The sequence below is a fragment of the Pseudonaja textilis genome, chromosome 13 (assembly GCF_049901715.1).
Source record: "Pseudonaja textilis isolate UNSWEBS1 chromosome 13, rPseTex1.2, whole genome shotgun sequence".
Lineage (NCBI taxonomy): Eukaryota > Metazoa > Chordata > Lepidosauria > Squamata > Elapidae > Pseudonaja > Pseudonaja textilis.
In genome coordinates this window covers 18329184-18349283 of record NC_142002.1, presented here as the reverse complement: position 1 = coordinate 18349283, position 20100 = coordinate 18329184, and the positions used below count along the sequence as shown (strand labels likewise).

Below are 20100 nucleotides of genomic sequence, written 5' to 3'. Positions count from 1 at the left end.
CACCGTTTTCCCTTTTGCTGGTTGCATTAGCCGAAGGGCAGGACTTTCAAACGACAGAAATGCTTCCACCACCACCCTCTGAGAGCTGCCCTTGCTGATTCCACCCGGTGTGATGTTTTATTTACTTGAAAAATGTGATACCCAGCCACAAAAGTGCTGGTTTAAGGGAAGTCTTGTAGAGCCTCTGCATCAGCTAATTTCCCAGGCACAAAGCCTCCGGGAAGTCCCTGGAGAGAGAGAGAGAGAGAGAGAAACAGTAGGAAATACCAAGCCATATTGGCCTAATTGTAGACTGGCAGATCCCGGCCGGAAAAGGGATACCATATTGAGAGGCGATGTCTAAATCCGATCGTTTTAGAGACCTGTGATGTAAGAAAACCTTATGTAACCAGAATGACACCGTGCTGTTGTCTAAAACGCCCAGGGTGGAAATCAATAATTCCCGTTTACCCTTCAGCACTAAACAGTTATCGCACTTTATGGTCCAAGTGGGCATTTCGGTGGGACAGGAAATATTTCCTGAGTGAAAAAAGAGGCTTTTTTTAAAAAAAACCAGCGCAGTAGCAAATCCCACAGAGATAGGAAAAGATGAGTATCTATGATTTGTGTAAAGGTAATCCTCTGGTTATGACTGTAATTGACCCCAAAATGTATGCTGCTGAGTGAAACATTTGTTCCGTGAGTTTGCTCCATTTTATGGCTTTTCTTGCCGCAGCTGTTAAGTGAATCACTGCAGTTGTTAAGTTAGCGACACGGTTGTTAAGTGAAACTGGCTTCCCCACGCACTTTGCTGGTCAGGAGGTCGCAAAAAGGGATCAGGTGGCCTTGGGACGCTGCAACCGTCATAAATACGAGTCTATGACCAAGCATCTTTAAAAACGTAGATTTTCTTTCCTAAGAGACCGGTTAGCCTGCAAAGCACAAATAGGTTTTACATTCATTACAGTGCTAAATATACGTAGACATACAAGCCGCAGTCCCGTAGAATAGGCGATTCTCACAGGATGACCTGGCTAGTATCTGCTGGGTCAGAGTGAAAATAGGATGTTCTCATGTTCCTGAAATCTTCCCTGCAACAAATGGAAAGCAGTTTTCATTGTAAGGTGGCCATTTAACATTCAATTCTGGGAATTTCGTGCCTGCTACTCCATTACAGACGGATAAGACTATATTCCACTGCACATTGTAGTTATAAATGTCATTAGGGAATCTTTCAAAGATCCTAACCTCTCCTCAGTTCACGTCACAAGTCCATGAAAATCCCACAATAAAAGCTTCAATTTCTGCAAGCATCCTCGCACTTTCATTCTGGTTGGGGTGCAGTTTTAGTAGTTGCGTTTATTCAAACCTAGCAAAATGCGAGCTTCCCTTTCAGGCCCAATTCTCGAAGCGTTGAGATTCATTCATGAGAGATTCTCAATCTGGTTTGCGGATTCAGACATTTCCCTCAGTCGCCACACTGGGTCATTTGATTATTCAGATTTTTTTCAGTCCTTCTAAGTAGCCCGAATCTTTGATTAGATTTGCACATCCACATTTCCTTACGCAGTGGAGATTTATATTTTCAATAACCAAACCTGCACATTTGAGACTTGTGCATAGGTGCCCATAAAACATTGGGCCTCACCTGCATTTTAACTGCATGGTGACACCATGACACGTCAGTGTTGCTGAACCCTAATTCTCAGACTCCGTGGTCCTCAAGTCTACTCAAAACAATGCAGACATGAACGGACTGTCAAGACTCTGACATGCAACCCCCCCATTCAGGTCATAAGTCTCTAAGCCGCATCTTTCAGAGCGAAAAAGATTGATTTATTAGGAGCCATACAATCTTCAGCCTGGAAGATTTAGGGCTGTCTCTAACCCACTTTTTCTCAACTTGGAAGACATATGGACTCCTAGTTTCCAGAATGGCCCAACCAGCATTCTGAATATTGAAATCCACACAAGTTGGCTGGGGCATTCTGGAACTTGGAAGTCTAACCTGTCTTCAAGTTGCCAAGGGTGAGAAACACATTTCTAACGACACGGGGTTGGTAAAACAGGGGAAGGAACATTGAATTCTTGCAGAACAGGGCATGAATCGAATAAAGAACGAACAGGGTATTTGAGCCACCAACCTGCACTGCACAAAGTACACCTTCCACAACTCCTTGAGTTCTTCGCTCTAAGGCGCATTGTAGTGGGAGCCAACCGAGGAAGCTAAGTGGGAGAGGGAGCAGAGACCAATCTGGGGGTGGTGGTGGCTTCCTTTCAGCTCACAAACTAACTCATCTTTGTCCGCAGGTGTGTTGACAACTACACAGGAGCTCGTTGCGAAGCAATCTTGCTCCCCAGCATCAAGAGCCACTCAAGAGGGGAACTGTTCGTCGCCGTGTTGGCTTCAGTCGTCGTTCTGAGCGTCCTGGTAGCCGGAGCGTTTTTTTTCCTCTGCAGGTAAAGCCGTTCTTGATCCAAAGGAAGGAGATTTGGGCTCTTTGAATTGGCGGAATAAAGGTCCACGTATTTACCGTACGTGCCCTTTGCTCTTTAACACCGACCGGGACGTCGTGCAATTTCCCTCGTCTCTTTCTGAAAGAGAGCTCAGACCATTCCGTTCTCAGATAAACTCTACTAAGCTGAGACAACGGTGTGTTTGTGGGCCGCTGACTCACAATTGGTCGGTGCTGCTTTAGTTCCCCAGCTTAAAAAAAAAAAAAAGGAAAATAAAACCTCAGAGAAGCTTTAAAGCTGAGTCACGGGAGGCTGGCACACACATCTTCAGACAAGGCAAACCGCATCGTCCCGAGAGTAGCGTTTATAAGAGTGTTTAGTTGAGAAAAGCCAGCACAAAGAGCACCAACAATCACCACTTATCCTCCGTCTCAGGCCATTCATAGCTTTAAGCCACTTCCACCGAGAAGTGGGAGAGGGGGAAGCTAAAACCCACCGGCCTCCACGGATTATCCGTCTTCTGTCTCTTTGTTGTCTCATTCCCTTTATCCCTTCTCGCCAGGAAAGGCCAGATCCCACGGGCCAACGCCCTGGAGCGTGGCGAACACCTGATTGAGGGAAACGGCAGCAATGCTTGCAACAGTGAGTACTTCTCCGGTGAATTCCTGGCGCAAGGAGGTTGGGCGGGGGGACGGACACAGGTGTAGGGAAGCTACCTGCAGCCTCGAAATCGGGGTGTCCAACCTTGGCCACCGTTAAGGCTTGTGGACTTCAACTCCCAGAATTCCCCAGCCAGCGATGCCAGTTCCAAGTACAAACGTAATGCGAGCTATGCTGGCTGGGGAATTCTGGGAGTTGACGTCTACAGGTCTTAAAAGTGGCCAAGGTTGGACGCCCCCAAGGTTGGACGTCCACTTTTTTGTAGTCACAGCCCTTGAATCGTCATCGGCCCCAATTTTATAGGCCGTTCACCTCGCTATCCAAAGCGACTAATAGCATGGATAGTTTCCCCCAACTCCTGTTTTTGAAGTAGGAAGTGGAGTCAAAACTGAAAGGTAACTCTCTAACTTAAACAAGGTCCCTGTAAGAGATGACCAGGCTGAGCCGGAGGAAGGGTCAAACGTGTCATTAGTCTTGAGTCCCTGCGCGCCCACAATAGTGCGCTCTCCTGCCAACCTTGAATTCCATTGATTCTTATCTGCCACCAATTTGCCTTGATTGTTAGTAGTTCAGATTCTGGTCGAGAGGATAAACTCGCAATCATCCTGTACTTATTTGAACTGCCTGGGTTTCCCGATTTCCCGTGCTTGACAGTCACCCCTCCGATCCCTCATCCCAAGTCCTGGACCACTGCAGACCCCCAACTCCCAAGACAATACGTACACCCCCATAAAAGAATGCCCTGTGGATCTGATGGAAGTGGTGTCTTTTCAGAAATAACCGAATAAAGAAATCCAAAGAAGGAATTATGGACCAGCTGCAAAAGAAGTGGAAGAGCTGAAACCACGTTGGAGAATATGGTAAGAGGACGGAGCAGATACCTGTGACAAGCGTTGTGCTACTTAAAGATTTATCAGGCCAGTTAAATTTAGGATCTCATTTCAAAGGAAGAGGGGCTCGCGCAGAGAAGTCTGATGTGTTGTGTGCACAACTTCTCTGAATTTTTCAGACTTTTTCGTTTTTTATTAGGGGAGGGTATTTTTATGCAAAAACAGAGAGATCACAAGATCCAAATACATTATTATCCTGATAAAAGGGGGGAAAAAAATTAAGAACGTCTGCTTAGGCGGTGTCCAGTAATTTTGGCCTTCTACAAAAATGCACAGTGAGAACAAAGAAGCTGTGAATTCTTACAGACACCTGTTTAGGCACGCTTGAATAATGCAATTTTTCCTGGCCCAAAATTATGAAACACATCACACGGGCCCGTATTTTTCCACAAAGGTTTCTTTTAATGTATGAAAGGAGAACAAGCAGGGATAAGAATTGCAAAAATCCCTGTATTTATTTGAATTGCCTGGGTTTCCTGATTTCCTGTGCTTGACAGTTCACCACCTCCGATCCCTCATCCCAAGTCCTGGACCACTGCAGACCCCCAACTCCCAAGACAATACCTACACCCCCATAAAAGATTGCCCTGTGGATCTGATGGAAGTGGTGTCTTTTCAGAAATAACCGGATAAAGAAATCCAAAGAAGGAATTATGGACCAAAGAAGAAATTATGACCAACGTCTGTGCATGCCTATAAATGTAAACAGGTCCTTTTCGCTGCCCAATATTGTCTCGGGGACAAACAAAAACGTTACCGGATGAAGAATAAATGTTGAAAGAATTCCATGCAGACTTAGGACAGACCCCCCTCCCAAAATAAATACTGCTATGTAAATGCCAGAACGTTTCCCCCACCCTCCCTGAACAAAGCAATACCTAATCATTAAATGAGATCTTCAAAACGGATTCCTACAGTGAGCCGGTGAATGAGTTAAAATTGCTCATTGTATTCCTGAGGATGTTCAGTTCCTCATTTTTGATGTGGTTAATTAATTCCTGCGGGTACAAGACCCGTGTGCTACTTTAATACCTTTGCAAGCTGCCTTGACAGAAATGATGGGAAAGATAATACAAAAATTTTGACGTTGAAAAAAAAAAAGAATGAAAGAAAATTCTAATAAAGCCACTGTCTTCTGTGATTTTCAGGAATCTGTGTCAGCGTTCCTGGATACTTTGAATGAAGAACATGATTTACAGGACCAAATATCTATGCAGAAATATGCACCGCTTATGTTCTTACTGTTCCCAGACTCAGGAGGTCAGAGGTATGTGAAGATGCTGAGAGAGACATTAGAGTCAACTCCATCCTCGGTAATTAAAATAGACAAAATGCTTTTAAAGTATTTCCGAACATTAGTAGGTAGTATTGAAAAGCTGTTCGATCCCTTCCATCCGTTTTTATTGAAGGTGAAATCAGCTCTACGGTTTAGTATCCTCCCAACGGATCTTCCATGCCAGGAGCAAGCTTTGGTGAACAAAATAAAGAGCTGTATTATGTAAAGGTCTCCACAACTTACAGCAGTGACATCGGGCACGCCTTTTTAGGGTCATGATGTAGTCGCTGTATTCCTTTTTTTTTCTTCTCCTTTTTGTTTGAAACATTTCCATTTGTAAATAAAGTTTATCCTTTTCAAACACGTATCTGAGGTCTCTCGAAATATTCTGTGTTTAAAGTTGGTCCGCGTGTTATCAGTTGGTTGTAAAGGACAACTAATTAAGAAATAAGATCTGACCAAGCCGGAGTAGAGTAATAGTTAAGGACGAGGATGGGGGAGACTCAGGTTTGGGGGGTCACCTTGGTCCAGGGAGTAACTTATTCTCAGTCCAGTCTACTCGCAAAGTTGTTTCAGAAAAAGAGTTGGAAGAGTTCTAGAAGAAAGCGGAGGGGAAAAAAAAATCCAACAAACTTAACGTAAAACTACATACAGTTTTGTAAAGTTCCACGAATCATTTGTTCTTACTCATGAAGCCATCAATTGGTCTGTAGGCTCCTTTCCTTAAAGTTATTTATTTATTTTTGCATGCCTTCTGATTTGAGAAAATTGCAACCGCAGACCCGCAGAATTGAGGGGGCGGGGGGGGAAGCTATTATTGGCTGTAAATGGATTTATTTCTAGAGGAACACAATCTCACCTCTGCATTACAATCCCAAAACTGAACTTGCTTTTTACGTTACCCAGTAAATTTACCCAGAAAACTGACTGACCATATACCAAATTCTTTGGAATCAATTTCTATTCAGGACACTTTTTCAAGCAACCAGAACATGTCAATGTCCACTTTAACAGACATTTTCAATATACGCTTTAGACTGTCTTCCATAAAACAGCACTAACTTTTCAACAGAGAAAGTTCCCTTTAAAATAAACACGCTGGCCATTGAAGTCTGATTTCTAAAACAATCTGGCAAGCATGCATCATCGGCAAACCATCTCAGAAGTGGCTTCAGAACGGGATGTTTCTGAGATGTAAGCCTGGTTTCAATTTTGTACATTTTAAATATATTAAAAAAATGACTTTCCTAAAACTTTTGAATTACTGGCTTCATGAATCACGTTGGCAAAAGAACCCTGAAACTTGGCCCATAAACCTGCAGCAACCTATAGTAGACTAACCAATCTTTTAAATCCCTGCCTCTAATATTTCCCTAAGGTTTAATATTTGGGGGGGTTATTGCATTAACGTGACCAAATCAAACCAGAAGAAAGATAATCGGGGACTCTCAATGTTAGTCCAGGACTTCAACCACGTGAGGAATTCGGTCCTAAAGCTGGATTACCATCCTTCATATATTCAAAAACAGCACGAATAGCGTAATGAAGTAAAGTCATTAAAGCCAGTCCAGCAAACACAGTTTCTCCCGGGCATTAAAAGCAGTCAAGTCTGCAACGACTCCCAAAATGCATCATACAGACAGGTGTCTCCACAAAGAAAAATGGTATTTCCTTGCATCGTGGTTTTCAATTTTTCATGGAAAAGACAAGCACATTTTGGAGAGGAAAAAAATAACAATACTCAAAACATTCTTGGCACTCTGCTTTTGGAGGAAGAGAGAAAGAATATAACTTGCAGTTAAGACGGGGGAAAAAAAATCACGTATTTAATTCTCTGTTACCTTATTTTACACTTGCCCGACTTCCCCAGTATAACCTTAGGACATTAAACCAAATCATAAATATCTTCAGTAGCTTTAATGTCAGAGAGAAAGCTGAATATCAAGTTAACATCTTGCAGACATATAATTCTGCTGCCGTTCGTCTTTCCTACACTGATAAAAGCTGCGAGTTGAAGGGTTGCTGTTGTTTTTTTTGCACAGGAAGAAAACCTTATTAGTGTATGCTTTCAGACTGTTGTCGTTTGGACAGTTCCAGATCCCAAGAATTCATATTTAAAACGCTCAACAGCAGAATTCAAACCAGATCAGACAAATCTTGAGGTTCCTCCATATATTTAAGAACCCCGAGGGATATTTTCCTACAACCAAAGCGATTAAAAAGCAGGCAACTAGTACAATATATATATAAAATATAAACTAGCTAGTGAACAAGATGTCCCAACTTCCAGTGTTTTAACCAAGATAAGCCCAAGAATCCAGACCATCTAATCCTCTCTGGACCAAGACGATGAATATTCAGTGCAAACGGGGTTTCAAATTTGACTAGGCCTCCATGGGCTCCTTTGCCCCTTAACAGATGATTTAAAGAGCTCAGTTCAGACCTGAAACTTTGCACTGCCAGAGACAAACAATAACAGGCTTAGCTTAAGACAGGCTTAGTTCATGGGCTGACTTGTTCTGTAATCCACTAACAGCAAGGGGGAAAAAAGGATATTTTTTTCCCCCACCCCAGTACGAAAGCACCGGTGATGCTTAAACCACCATCATTTGCAACTGCTAGAATGAAGTAAAAAAAAAAAATCTAACCGTATGGATACGAAGCACTTTCTGCTTCAGAAAACGGGGAATTAAAAAACTCATCTTTTTCTTCCCCGAATTTAAGAGCACGTCATCGGGGAGGCCTAAAGTCGACGGGGCCGCTTTCCTTGTTTGTTTCGGGAGGGACGCTTAACGGCGTGCCCAGAATGGCCTGCTCCTCGCCACTCGTTGCAGCCTACCGACAACTGCACGGTGGCAGAAGAGAAAAGAGAGAGAGAGAGAGAGCAAGAGAGAGAGAGAGAGAGAGAGAGAGGAGAGAGATGTTTACGCTTGATTGCCTTTAGCCGAACCAAAGTGCAGAAGCATCACCACCGTGGTGTAGCTGTGCAGGAGGTTGTCCTTGGCCTCGCGACATTCCCGGAGGACGAAATTCCCCGTCACGATGCGGTCGCAGCCGATCTCCCCGTGCCCGAAGAAGCCGAACAGCGGCACGGCCGGGAAGAACTTCCGGAAAGTGTCGGCCTCCAGGTTCACTTTGTTCTGGTAATGCTGGCGCCCCCTGCCCACGCAGGCGAACATGAAGGCCAGGCTGTGGCGCTCAGGGATGTTGGCCGCCTTCAGGCGCCGCATGGCCGCTTCGGCTAGCTTCTCGTCCGTCACGTCCTGGTCCAGCAGGACGGAGGCGCACTGGATCTGGGCACCGCTGAACGCCAGGCTGACCACGCCACACGACTCGGCAGGCTGGGTGTGACTGAAAGGAATTTTGGAAGGGGGGGGGGAACAAAAGTCAGAAGCTGGCGGGCCACAGCCCAACGTCGCCCAACAGGCCACGCCGAGCAATACAGGTCACCCTCAACTTACGACCGTTCGTTCGTTTAGCGAAGCTGCACACTTACAATGGAAGGTAAGAGCCTCAGCCAAACTTACCTGCACTGCGCATGGGTGCGCCTCCCCGCTGATTTTCAGCCTGTTTGAGGCTGTTTTCACCCTCCTGGAGGCTCAAGGGAAGCCTCTGCAGACTTTGGAGGGTGAAAAACAGGCTTTCTGGAAATACTGGAAGTGCCGAAACGGGCCTGTTTCCAGCCTCCAAAGGCTGCAGAAGCTTCCCTCGAGCCCCCAGGAGGGTGAAAACAGCCTCAAACGGGCTGAAAATCAGCTGGGAGGCGCACCCATGCGCAGTGCAGGTAATGTTCTGTCCCAGCAGAAGCTTCCAAAAGCAAACATAGATAAAACTCTAAAATGGAAATGTTCACAGCTTTATTCCACCCTCTCTGTAGATAACAGATGGCTTGCAGCCAATTAATCCAATTAGGAAAACCTTCAAATAAACCTTCAGAGTCTGTTATCATCACACTTAACCCTTCGAACGCTTTTTGCCTTCTGCAAAGGTAAAAACTGTTTGCAACCAAGCTTATATTCCCTAGAGGGAGGGGCCATCGTCTCCTTACTCCTGAGTCGTCTAGGCAGCTTCAGCTGTTCCCTCCTACGAAGCATCCTGCGATCACGTGCACTGAGCACAGGCTCCTCGGGAACCTCCTCGTCACTGCTGCCAGCCCCCACCATCTCTGAAGGCAGCAGCCCATTCCCTGATGGTCCCGGCCCCTCATCCGAGTCATCGCTCTCCTCAGCCGTCTGTACCTGCTGCTGGCTAACACCAGGTAAGGGGGCAGGGCATGTTGCAAACACATGCGCAGGGAGGCGGGACGCATTGCGTTGTGAGCGTGCGTGCTTTCAGCACGCCATAAAAAAAAAGGTTTACCATCACTGCCCTACGCCATTTCTGACAGATGACAGTCCAGTCTCTGCTTTAAAGCTTCCAGGGATGAAGCTCCAAGTTCCACTGGTTGATGGCTCACACTGCTTGGCACACCTGCCGTGCATTTGCGACGGTCGCTGTGTCAGGCGATGGCCCTCCGCGACCTTCCCAACCAGCTCCCAGCGAGCAGAGTCAATGGGGGTAGCCAGGTTCGCTTAACGAAGGTGCGATTCGCTTAATATCCCCGGCAAATAAGGTTGTAAAACTGGGTGCCAAATTAACGATGGCCCCAATTATCGTAAGCCGGGGATTACCATACAAACCCAATACGCTACTCTTGGCTTCCAAATGTGCGGTTTTTAGAGGCATCAAAAGTTTCTCTGGTTTCTCCCAACAAAAAACTACTTGGATGGAAAACAGCGAACAGCCTGGCCACTTCCCTGAGAAAATTCCCCGAAGGCATTAAGAGGTTCAAATATTGAAAATCTCCAGCTTCTTGTTTTAAAAATAAAATAAAATAGTCTCTTAATCCACAGTTGCTGGTTAAAAGCTAATGTCGTGCCCCTCTTGGAATCTGATTTGGAGGGGGAGGCCAAGCAGCTGACAGGGAGTGGGAGGGTGGCTGTGAAGGAAACTGGGGAAGGGCAAAGTCCAGCTGGGCAGAGCAGGGGAGAGGTAGAACAAGGGAGAAGGAATTCAAAGGAAGACCCAGGCCCAACCCCTCTTCATCTTAGAGCACGCAGGGAGGAACGGAGAAGGGAGCAACGTGGGTTGCATGGCTTACTGGGGGAGGAAAGGGCCCTGATTCCCTTCATTAGCTGCAGTTGGGAACACAATGTTTAAAAAGGGTAGCTGTGCACAGCAACTTGTTGGGAGCAAATCGTGAATTATCTGGTATTGTCGAGGCTTATCTGCGTTCCTGGCTTCTTCCCAACTGTGTTTGCTTTCAGGTCTGCAATTCCTTCTCCTGCCCTCTCAAGTTAATTCCTGCAGCCTGGTTTGTTTGGATTTTTAGTTACAGTTTGCATGTACTTTGTTTTCGGACTGAATTTCCTCCACTTAAAGACTGTTCCTGGGAGAGTTTTTTATTCCAGACGAAGGTAACTGGGCACTGGGGACAAAATCGGAGGTACTAAAAGGAACTTTTCTTACTTATGTGACTGTGTTGCCTTTGGGCCACGCCGCTTTGGGTCATCCCAGCCAAAGGGCTAAGGAGCTTACAAGTGCGTTATCCAACTTACGTAAAGGAAGTCACTCAAATAAGGTAAGGAGAGAAGTGCAAACGGGGGGAGAAAAAAAGATGACGAAAGGGCTGTAACACACATTATTAGCACTTCTAATTTTAGATAAACAAAATGATCACTTGGCAGAACACGAAGCGTTTTGAAAGTGGCTCACTTGTACGAGCAGTTTGCGGAAGTCTCTCTCTTTTGGCTTAATGCTAGAATCGAAAGAAAGGGGCCGACTCCAAATTAGGGAGAACTTTTCAGGCCACCCTATTCTGATTGTTTTGGTGCTTGAAAAGGAAATAATTATTTTGAGGCAGTTGTTAGGTGAATGGGATGGTCATTCAGCATGTGTCCGTGATGGCGAACCTATGGCACGCATGCCAGAAGCGCAAAGCCTTCTCCGTGGGCACGCACACCGTCGCTAGCTGCTGCTCTGGTTTCTGACAGCCAGCTGGTTTTTGTGGGTGTCAGAGCACCAGAAAAAGGCTGGAAAAACAGCCAAGAACCTAGGCCATTTTGGGGCCCTTTTTCAGGTTGTTTCCAGGTCGTTTTTTGGGCTGTTTTCCAGACCAAAAACAACCCCCCCAAATGACCCAAAACCGGCCTGAAAACACCCCCCTAAAATCCCTTCAAAAATGGCACTCGGTGCCAAAAAGGTTCGCCATCACTGGCATATGTCATTCCGTTAAGTAAATCAATGCATTCTTATGTGGGCTTTTTTTTTTTTTGCCAAAATCTGGACAAAAAGTGCTGGAATCTGGCAAACCCCCTCCCCAAAAAAACCACTGTAAATTGTAATCATATGATTATGGAAGTCTGCAACCGGCCATAAAGGGGAACGGGAAGGCCTGATCCGACCCAGTTTTTCTTCACTTTATCAGCCCAAGAGATTTGAGCAGGCCGGGAAAATCCGAACTTTCCTTTATCACAATAGAGAAGCCGAGATTTTCAGGAACAGATAAAAGCCGACCCCACTGAACCCTACGGGCAGTCCTCGACTTACAATCGTTCCATTTAGTGACCGAAGATACAACGGCACTGAAAAAAGTGACTTGTGACCAGCTTCCACACTTATAGCAGCATCCCCGTGGTCACGTGGTCAAAATCCCGGCGCTTGGCAACTCGTATTTATGATGGTTTGCAGTGTCCCGAAGTCTGCGACCCCAGCGCCAATGGGGAAGCCAGATTCGCTTTAACCATCGTGTTACTAAGTTAATGGCAGTGATTCATTTAACAACGGCAGCAAGAAAGGCGGTAAAGTGGGGGCAAAACCCACCCTTAATCACTGTTTTGCTTAGCGATACAGAAACTTGGGGCTTCGTGGTGGTTGCAAGTCGAGGACCACCTGTTAACCAGAGAAACCTATCAAAACGAGACACCCACCAAGTCAGGGACGTAATGCTGTCTACGTATCCACCCGCTAAGATGATGCTTTTTTCGTTCAGGCGATTGACAATTTGGCGGAAGAATCGTGGCGATCCCGTCTTCCAGCTGTTGTATCCGAAGAGAAGCACGGCTCTGAGGTCAGGGTTGTTCTTAAGACCTGGTTGGAGTAAAGAGAGAGAGAGAGAGAGAGAGAGAGAGAGAGAGGGAGGGAGGGAAGGAAGGAGAGAGAGAGAGAGAGAGACAATAGGAAAGAGAGACACACACATAATAGAAAAGAGAGACACACAATAGATAAGTGAGATGACAGGAAAGAGAGAGAGAGAGACAATAGGAAAGAGAGAAGAGATAGGAAAGAGAGACACGATAGGAAAGAGAGACAGAGAGAGAGGGAGGGGAGGGAGGGAGAGAGACAATAGGAAAGAGAAAGAGAGAGAGAGAGACATGATAGGAAAGAGAGAGAGACACATGCACACAGTAGAAAAGAGAGAGACACAATAGATAAGAGAGACGACAGGAAAGAGAGAGAAACAGAGACACACAATAGGAAAGAGACGATAAGAGAGAGAGACATGATAGGAAAGAAAGAGAGACAGAGAGATGGAGGGAGGGTGAGAGAGAGAGAGAGTAGAAATAGAGAGAGGGAGGGAGGAAGGGAGGGAGAGAGAGAAAGAGAGAGGAGAAAGAGAAGAGAGAAATATAAATATATATGTGTGTGTGTGTGTGTGTATTATTAATCTCTGTCTTTCTGCTGATAATAACAAGATGCCAAACTTCGTGCACCGTCTAGTTTACGACCTGAATCTGTTTTTGTTTCCTGACCTACTTTCCCTAAAGGTACCCATACCAAAAGCAGAGATTCCCACGAGGTGTTGTTGTTGTCATAACAGCCCTGCAGCAAATTTCTGACCTCTTAGGTACGTAATCCTGGAGGTCTATTTTTCTCTTCTGTAAGGCTCTAATCATAATGGCTTGTATTGGACAAACTTAGCCAGCGGTTTTAACCCTTTACGTATCAGAAAACAGGGAGCCCAGCACGGAAAGCGGCAAACGACACCTATAGCTAGGGAAAAAAAAGGACTCAACATTCCCTCCCAGTTATATAAAAACCCTGTAAAAACTACGGGAACCAGCTGTGGTTTAGCAGGGAGATGCACAAAGTTGGACAACAAACTAGCTGACTTAAGTTTATCATGTGTGTTTACTGGAGGGTTTACTTTGCTCTCTTGCTTAAGTGTTTGGTGGTTAAGGGTAGAGTAAATATTCATCTATTTCTATCCTGCCGTTATTATCTACTTTTATAAATAACTCTAGGTAGCTAACATTAGAAGTTGGCCCAAAAGTCACCTATTGCCTTGGGTGACCATCTGCCAGTTTCTAGCTTGGTGACTTGGTGGGAGGATGACTTCGAAAATATGACATGGTTCAAAGAACCACTAAGTTTCTCCTAGTCTTTGCAGCCAAACCCTACATCACAAATCACAACCTTACAATCATCACCATCATCATTTAACAAACCCCATAATCCCTTGTGGGGTGGTGTCCGGGCAACTGAATGCAGCTAGTAGAGTGTTTTAATGGCCGGATACCCTTCCTGTTGCCGGGGTGGAGTTTTGTTCAGCAGACATATCCTCAGTGTGAGAAAGAGAGAGAGAGAAATATCTGCCTCTACCAAGGATTGAACTCACAGCCTCCTGATTGTGAGACAAGAGCTCCACCTCTAGGCCACGGCACCACTCTACCCAACACACAACCTTCCGATATACTATGAAAAATACTTTCAAAATGACTTCCCTGTTGTGCCGTTTAAGCCCACGTTGGTCTTATGACGGTATCAACATTTACAATCGTGTTGTGATGACCCAAAGGGGCGTGACACAAAAAATAACAAAGTCACAAAAGTAGAATAAATTCCCTTTCACGCCTCCAACTTGGGCCCCAATGTCAAACTATCCTCGGCTGGAGATCAAACTCTTCCAAAAACAGTCTACGAAGGGAAGAAATGCAGTCCGGACCCAAAGTAAAGATAACTAGAAATTTAAAAAAAACCCAACACAAAACACACTGAAGTAATAATCAACACGGCAGGCCAGGATGATAAATGGCAGACTTTCAAAGGATAACGCAGCACCCACAGTTGGGAGGACGCCAAAACCCAGACAAGACTCGACAAAGACAATGCATGTGCTTTGCTTCCAGCAAGGAGCTGTGTGCAAACGCAACCACTGTTCTCCCAGCTGCAACTAATGAAAGGGATCAGGGCCCTTTTCTCTCCCGTAAGCCAGGTTGCTCCCTTCTCCGTTCCTCCTAGCGTACCCCATGATGAAGAGGGGGTGGGCCTGGGTCTGACTCTGTATGCCCAGCCGGACTGTGCCCTTCCCCCATTTCTTCCACAGCCACTGGAGCCACACTCCCACTCCCTGTCAGCTGCTCAATCTCCCCCCAGAATCAAGACTCCAACAGGACACTTGTGAATTACCATTGGGAAATAAAAATCCAACACTGCGATAGCTTTAAAATATATATATATATATATATATATATATATAGCACGAGTTCAAAGAGAGCCCCCCCCCAAACAGCCGCCCCACTCCGACTTGCCTGCTTCCGCAAACTGTCCTTCGTCGATGCCTTGGCTCTTTGGGTCTTTAAAAAAATGGAAGGTCTGAATCTTCACCCCATCGATTTTGGGGAAGAGCAGGGCGAAGCCGGCCTCTCCTTCTTCAACCTCCAAGGGACGATGGCTGCCAGAGCCTTTGGGGGTAACTGAAAAGCGACGCTCCGTCCGGTTAAAAAGGGTGCACCTCGTTTTCCCAAGACCGCGATAATCATTTTGAAACGTTTCTCTCGTTTTCCACAGAGCACAGGCCGTTCAATCACGAAACATTCTCCCCGTTATTCTTTGCTATTTCTAAAGGTAGTCCTTGACTCACGACCACAATTGAGGTGTCCCCCCCTCCCCATTTTTGTTGCTAAGTGAAACATTAAGTGGATTTTGCAACTGTGGATGTGAAAGCTGTTTCAAAATTACAGCCCTTTCGGTTCATTTTGAGGCAAACTTGCGAGAGAACCAGGGATCTGCTAGGCCCCAGGACTTGTGAGCACCTGGGAACAGTTTCCATTTTAATCATCGTCTTTTAACGACCTCATCATCCCTTGTGGGGTGGAGCCTGGGCAACTGAATGGAGCTGAGCGTTTACTGGCCGGATGGCCTTCCTGTTGCCAGTGCGGAGTCTTTGTTCAGCGGATACATTCTCAACGTGCCCAGAGAGAGAAATATATCTGCCTCTACCTAGGATTGACCTCGCAGCCTCCTGATTGTGAGGCGAGAACTTCGCCTCTAGGCCACCGCACCATTACAGTTCCCATTCTAATCGGAAATCCAAATTCTAAGTTTCTTTGCAATTAATTTCTACGGAATGCTGCTCCCTTTGAGCAGGTGGGAAGACCCAGTTTGGATGCACAGCCGTACCGAGGGAAAAACTCAGGGAGCTCATTTTTGTGGAGGTTGTTCTCCTTACCTACAACTCCAGGTGTCGCAAGACCAAGCACCTGGCATCGTGCGGGGAGCAGTTTTTCCAAGGCGGACGCGATTTCTTTACTGTATCTTCGCCGTGCTATAATTATGGGGAAAAAAAACAAAAAACGGTTAGTCCAAGTTGCTGCAGGATCAATAATAACCTTGGGAGCGGCATCCGGTTTTTAAAAATATTTTAATTAGCTGCTTCAGTAAACACAGAGCTCCCTAGGAATAAGGAGAGCTGCTCGAAAGACACATATCCATCACTGGTTGGTCTTCACAATTTTCAGGATTTTTTGGGGGGATAATTCATGGGTCATTGGGACGAGCTTCCAGCAGGAAGGGACAAGAGATAAAAATGAGGTTTGAATTTAGGCTGATAAGCGTTTCCAAGTTTTGGTAATGAAACACCTGCGAGACAATTGACAAGCACAGAGAGTACCAAGGACCTCTTATTTCAACCCTGAGCTGCAAATATTTTCCTTTATCAATTTGTGTTTGTTACAAGGAATGGTGGTTTGTATAATCTAATGATTAGATTCTAATCTATCCTCCAGGGATTTAACTGAGCCTTTCCAAATGGATGGACAAACAAGGAAAAAATCTTATTATTTTCAAAGTTCTTCAGAAGGCTACCTGGTCAAAAGTTGTTGCCTCTGTCAGCTTTCTGTTCCCAAGATCAACCTGGGAGCAGAAGATCGAGATAAATCCTGCCCTCACAAAACAACGTTTGCCAAACTCGGCAACTTTTCAGATTTTGTAGACTTCAACTCCCATAATTCTCTAGCCGCTGTGAACTTCTGAGAAAATTTGAAGTCCCAGAATTCTGGGAGTTGAAGTCCACACTTTAAAGTTGCCAAGTTTGAAAAACGTTGCTCTGTAGGATTCTTCCAGCGATATATTTTCATGTTCCTGCAACCGGCAAATAACAAGAGGTTCTGATAAATTAAAGAGTTCAATTACTCAGGTCAACTAAATCTATAGACCCACGTCAACACTCCTTTGTTACTGCAAAACGATACTTTGCCAAAGTTGTCTACTTAAGTCATGACAGAGCAGAGAGCTCGATTCAAAGCTATCATTTTGTCTACAGAACCCAAGTGGTCCAATCAGAAGACTGGTTTTTTTGCCCCATTTGTATAAATCAATGGCTAAAAAACAGTCTTGCTGGCCACTTACCTTTCTTCAGACTATTGCCAGAAATCTCTCTGTTTTCACTGAACGTCTCTGCATCTGATATCATATATAACACTGTCTGGGGGAGGACTTGAACTTTCTGTAATATAAACACAAAACACAACATAATGGACAATGGATAGTCACACATCAGGAACTTGTCTTGTATATGAAAAACAAGCACAGCTCCAAATACAGCTTGGGGTCCTTGGTGCTCTTGATGGAGCCCGATTGTTGGCTTGCAAATATTTCATGACCCAACTAGGTAACATCATCAGTGTTCTGATGGTGTTGATAGTGCTCTGATGGTAATGGTAATCATCAGATACTGATCGTGTTCCCTAGTTGGGTAATAAAATGTCTGCAAGAAAACCACAAAGCTCAGAGAGTACAAATGGTTCCCAGAATTCAACCTGAGCTGCAGGTATTTCTTCAACTAGAACCAAATAAAACTTGAATAAACATAACTGCTTCTTGACTTGTCACTGAAAAAAAGATATAATTGCACAGCCAAAGGGCTGTTTCTTAACCATCATTATTCTGTTTAGAAAAAAACAGAACAGTAAATGTGATAATTTAACAAACATGACCAAAGCTTGCCAAATAGACGAGGTTTCAAAGTTGCAACCTTAAGAACGAAGCTCAACCACAACAGGCAAACACCTGCTTCTGTCCATGGGTCCAAACCGCTTACCTCAATGTCTTCTGCTAACACGTGGACCAGAACGTGACTGTTGGATGGGTCTGGCTCCAGGGCAGAGACCCAGGTGATACCCTGCTGTGTTCGCAGGATTCTGCGGGAACATTCCCGCCATAGCTGGCACACACTGAAACAAAAATACATATTATATATATAAAATATACATATTATATATTATAGACGGATGAGACAGATGACAGATAGATGATAGAGACAGATGACAGACAGATAGATGATATAGATGATAGATGGATAGACAGATGACAGATAAATATAAGATGGATAGACAGATGATATAGAGGCAGATGACAGATGATATAGATTATAGATAGATGGATAGATGATAGAGACAGATGACAGATAGATGATATAGATAGATGATAGATGGATGATAGTGAGACAGATAGATATATAGATAGACAGACAGATGATGGATACACAGATGACAGACAGATAAATGATAGAGGCAGATGACAGCTGGATGATATGGATAGATGATGGATGGACAGACAGATGACAGACAGATAGATATAAGATGGATAGATAGATGATATAAAGGCAGATGACAGATGATATAGATTATAGATAGATGGATAGACAGATAGATGATAGACAGATGACAGATAGCTGATATAGATAGATGATAGATGGATAGACGGATGACAGACAGATATAAGATGGATAGATGATATAGGGGCAGATGATGGATGATATATAGATAGATAGACAGATGATAGACAAATGACAGATAGATGATATAGATATATGATAGATGGATAGACGGATGACAGACAGATAGATATAAGATGGATAGATAGATGATATAGAGGCAGATGACAGATGATATAGATAGATGATAGATGGATGATAGTGAGACAGATGACAGATACAGATGATTAGATGGATAGACAGATGACAGACAGGTAGATAGATAAATGATAGAGGCAGATGACAGCTAGATGATACAGATGTAGATGATATAGAGACAGATCACAGATATAGATGATTAGATGGATAGACAGATGACAGAGACAGATGACAGACAGATATAGATGATAGATATACGTAGATGGATAGAGATATAGATCAACCACATTGCGCGGGGGGGGGCAACTGTAGCCTCCCCCCAGCCCTCCTCCCTCCCAGGGATGCCAGTTGCTCCCTTCGGACTTCTGCCTGCCTCCGCTGCCACCGCCCCTCTCGTACCCTCTCCCCTCCGCCCGCTTCTCTCCGTGGCTATCGGCTCTCCCCGCCCGCCCCCGCCCCCCATCCGAGGGCCGGTTCCTCTCTCGTCGCTCCTCGGGGTCTACTGGCGTCCCGGGCGCTCCCTCGTGACTCTCCAGAGCTGCTCACCAGGCCGCCCGCAGGAGGGCCTTGGTGGGCAGGAAGCCGAGGATCCGCTCCACCACCTCGGCGAGGCTGCTCAGCACGTAGCCGCTCTTGGGGTCGGGCTCCATGACAACCGCAGGCCGCGCGTGCCCCCCCACTCCGAAAAAGCACCAGCAGAGTCCCGGAAGCTGCGGCGCGCTGCTGACGCCATCGACGACGCGACGCCCTCCGTTGCCGTGGAGACCGACGCGCGGTGTGTGTCGGGGGGTGGGGGAGAGGAACCCGGACAACCCTCCCTCGGCCCCGAGTGATCAAAGGGTAGCCGCTCTAGCCTTCGGCATCTCTATGATGAGCACTCCCGAAGCTCGAAATGGGACTCGGAAAACGAAACCTGTCGACCTTCATTACTACTTTTTTTTTCCTATCTCTATGAGCTCAGAGTTTGAGGTCGGAGGGGAGACCATAGATGTAGAATAGGACAGATAGCCCTCAACTTTACAACAGTTCATTTAGTGACCAAAGTTACACCAGCAGTGAGAAAAGGAACTTATGACCGCTTTTTAAATTATGACCATTGCAGCATCCCCTTTTATGACGGTTGCAATGTCTCCCAGGGGTCTCGTGATTATTTTTTTTTGCAACCTTCTGAAAAGCAAAATCAACAAGGAAGCCAGATTCACTTCCTAACAATTGCAATGATTCACTTAACAACCGTGGCAAGAAAAGTTGTAAAATGGAGCAAAACTCAACAAATGTTTCACTTAGCAACATAAATTTGGGGCTCAATTTGCAGTCGTTAACTCAAGGACAACCTGTATAAAGCAAGAATTTTTTTTAAAGTAAATAAATAAATAAAAGTTTAGGGAGAAATCTTGACAGCATGAAGAAGGAAAAGGGCACAATGGCTGGGCCCTGGAAAAATACTTATGGCTGCAAACTCTTAAATAATCAGTTCCTCTCTGCATTTCCTCCTAATTTCTTTTTTTTTTTTTTAAACGTAGCAAGGAAGAGTTCTTTGCAAGTGAAAAGTTTCCAGTGGTTTTGCAAAATCTTCAGCGGACGTAATCCATGGTTTGCAGCTACCGCATGTTGGATTTCAGTGCCCAGCTTCAGTTACAATGTTTAGGGTGATGGGACAGATGCGA

At 45.2% G+C, this 20100-nt stretch overlaps 2 protein-coding genes across 16 annotated transcripts in view; one reads left to right on the top strand and one right to left on the bottom strand.

Annotated features, from left to right (window-relative positions):
• The window catches only part of NRG4 (neuregulin 4), a 37333-nt gene extending 31704 nt beyond the window's left edge, over positions 1–5629 (top strand). For 8 of the 14 annotated variants that reach the window (XM_026709669.2, XM_026709671.2, XM_087941612.1 and 5 more), the window contains 4 exons: positions 2290–2439; positions 2999–3078; positions 3871–3956; positions 5135–5629. In XM_026709669.2, coding sequence (XP_026565454.1) covers positions 2290–2439; positions 2999–3078; positions 3871–3884 — 244 coding nt within the window. In that variant the 3' untranslated portion in view covers positions 3885–3956; positions 5135–5629. Of the gene's footprint in view, positions 1–2289; positions 2440–2998; positions 3079–3513; positions 3678–3750; positions 3957–5134 lie in introns of those variants that run through there. The other 6 variants (XM_087941604.1, XM_087941605.1, XM_087941607.1 and 3 more) reach the window with 2 other exon arrangements.
• FBXO22 (F-box protein 22) lies at positions 887–19212 on the bottom strand. 2 transcript variants are annotated; one of them, XM_087941603.1, is made up of 8 exons: positions 18980–19211; positions 17621–17753; positions 16930–17026; positions 15752–15847; positions 14832–14996; positions 12231–12390; positions 8191–8613; positions 887–1070 (listed from the first exon to the last, which is right to left on the bottom strand). In XM_087941603.1, exons 1-8 carry the CDS (start codon positions 19081–19083, stop codon positions 998–1000), a joined length of 1251 nt encoding a protein of 416 aa, XP_087797729.1. In that variant the 5' UTR covers positions 19084–19211; the 3' UTR covers positions 887–997. The 2 variants fall into 2 exon arrangements, with proteins under 2 accessions (XP_087797729.1, XP_026565449.1); XM_026709664.2 differs by lacking the exon at positions 887–1070 and having other exon boundaries at positions 5981–8613; positions 18980–19212.
• Positions 19213–20100: the final 888 nt, after the last annotated feature.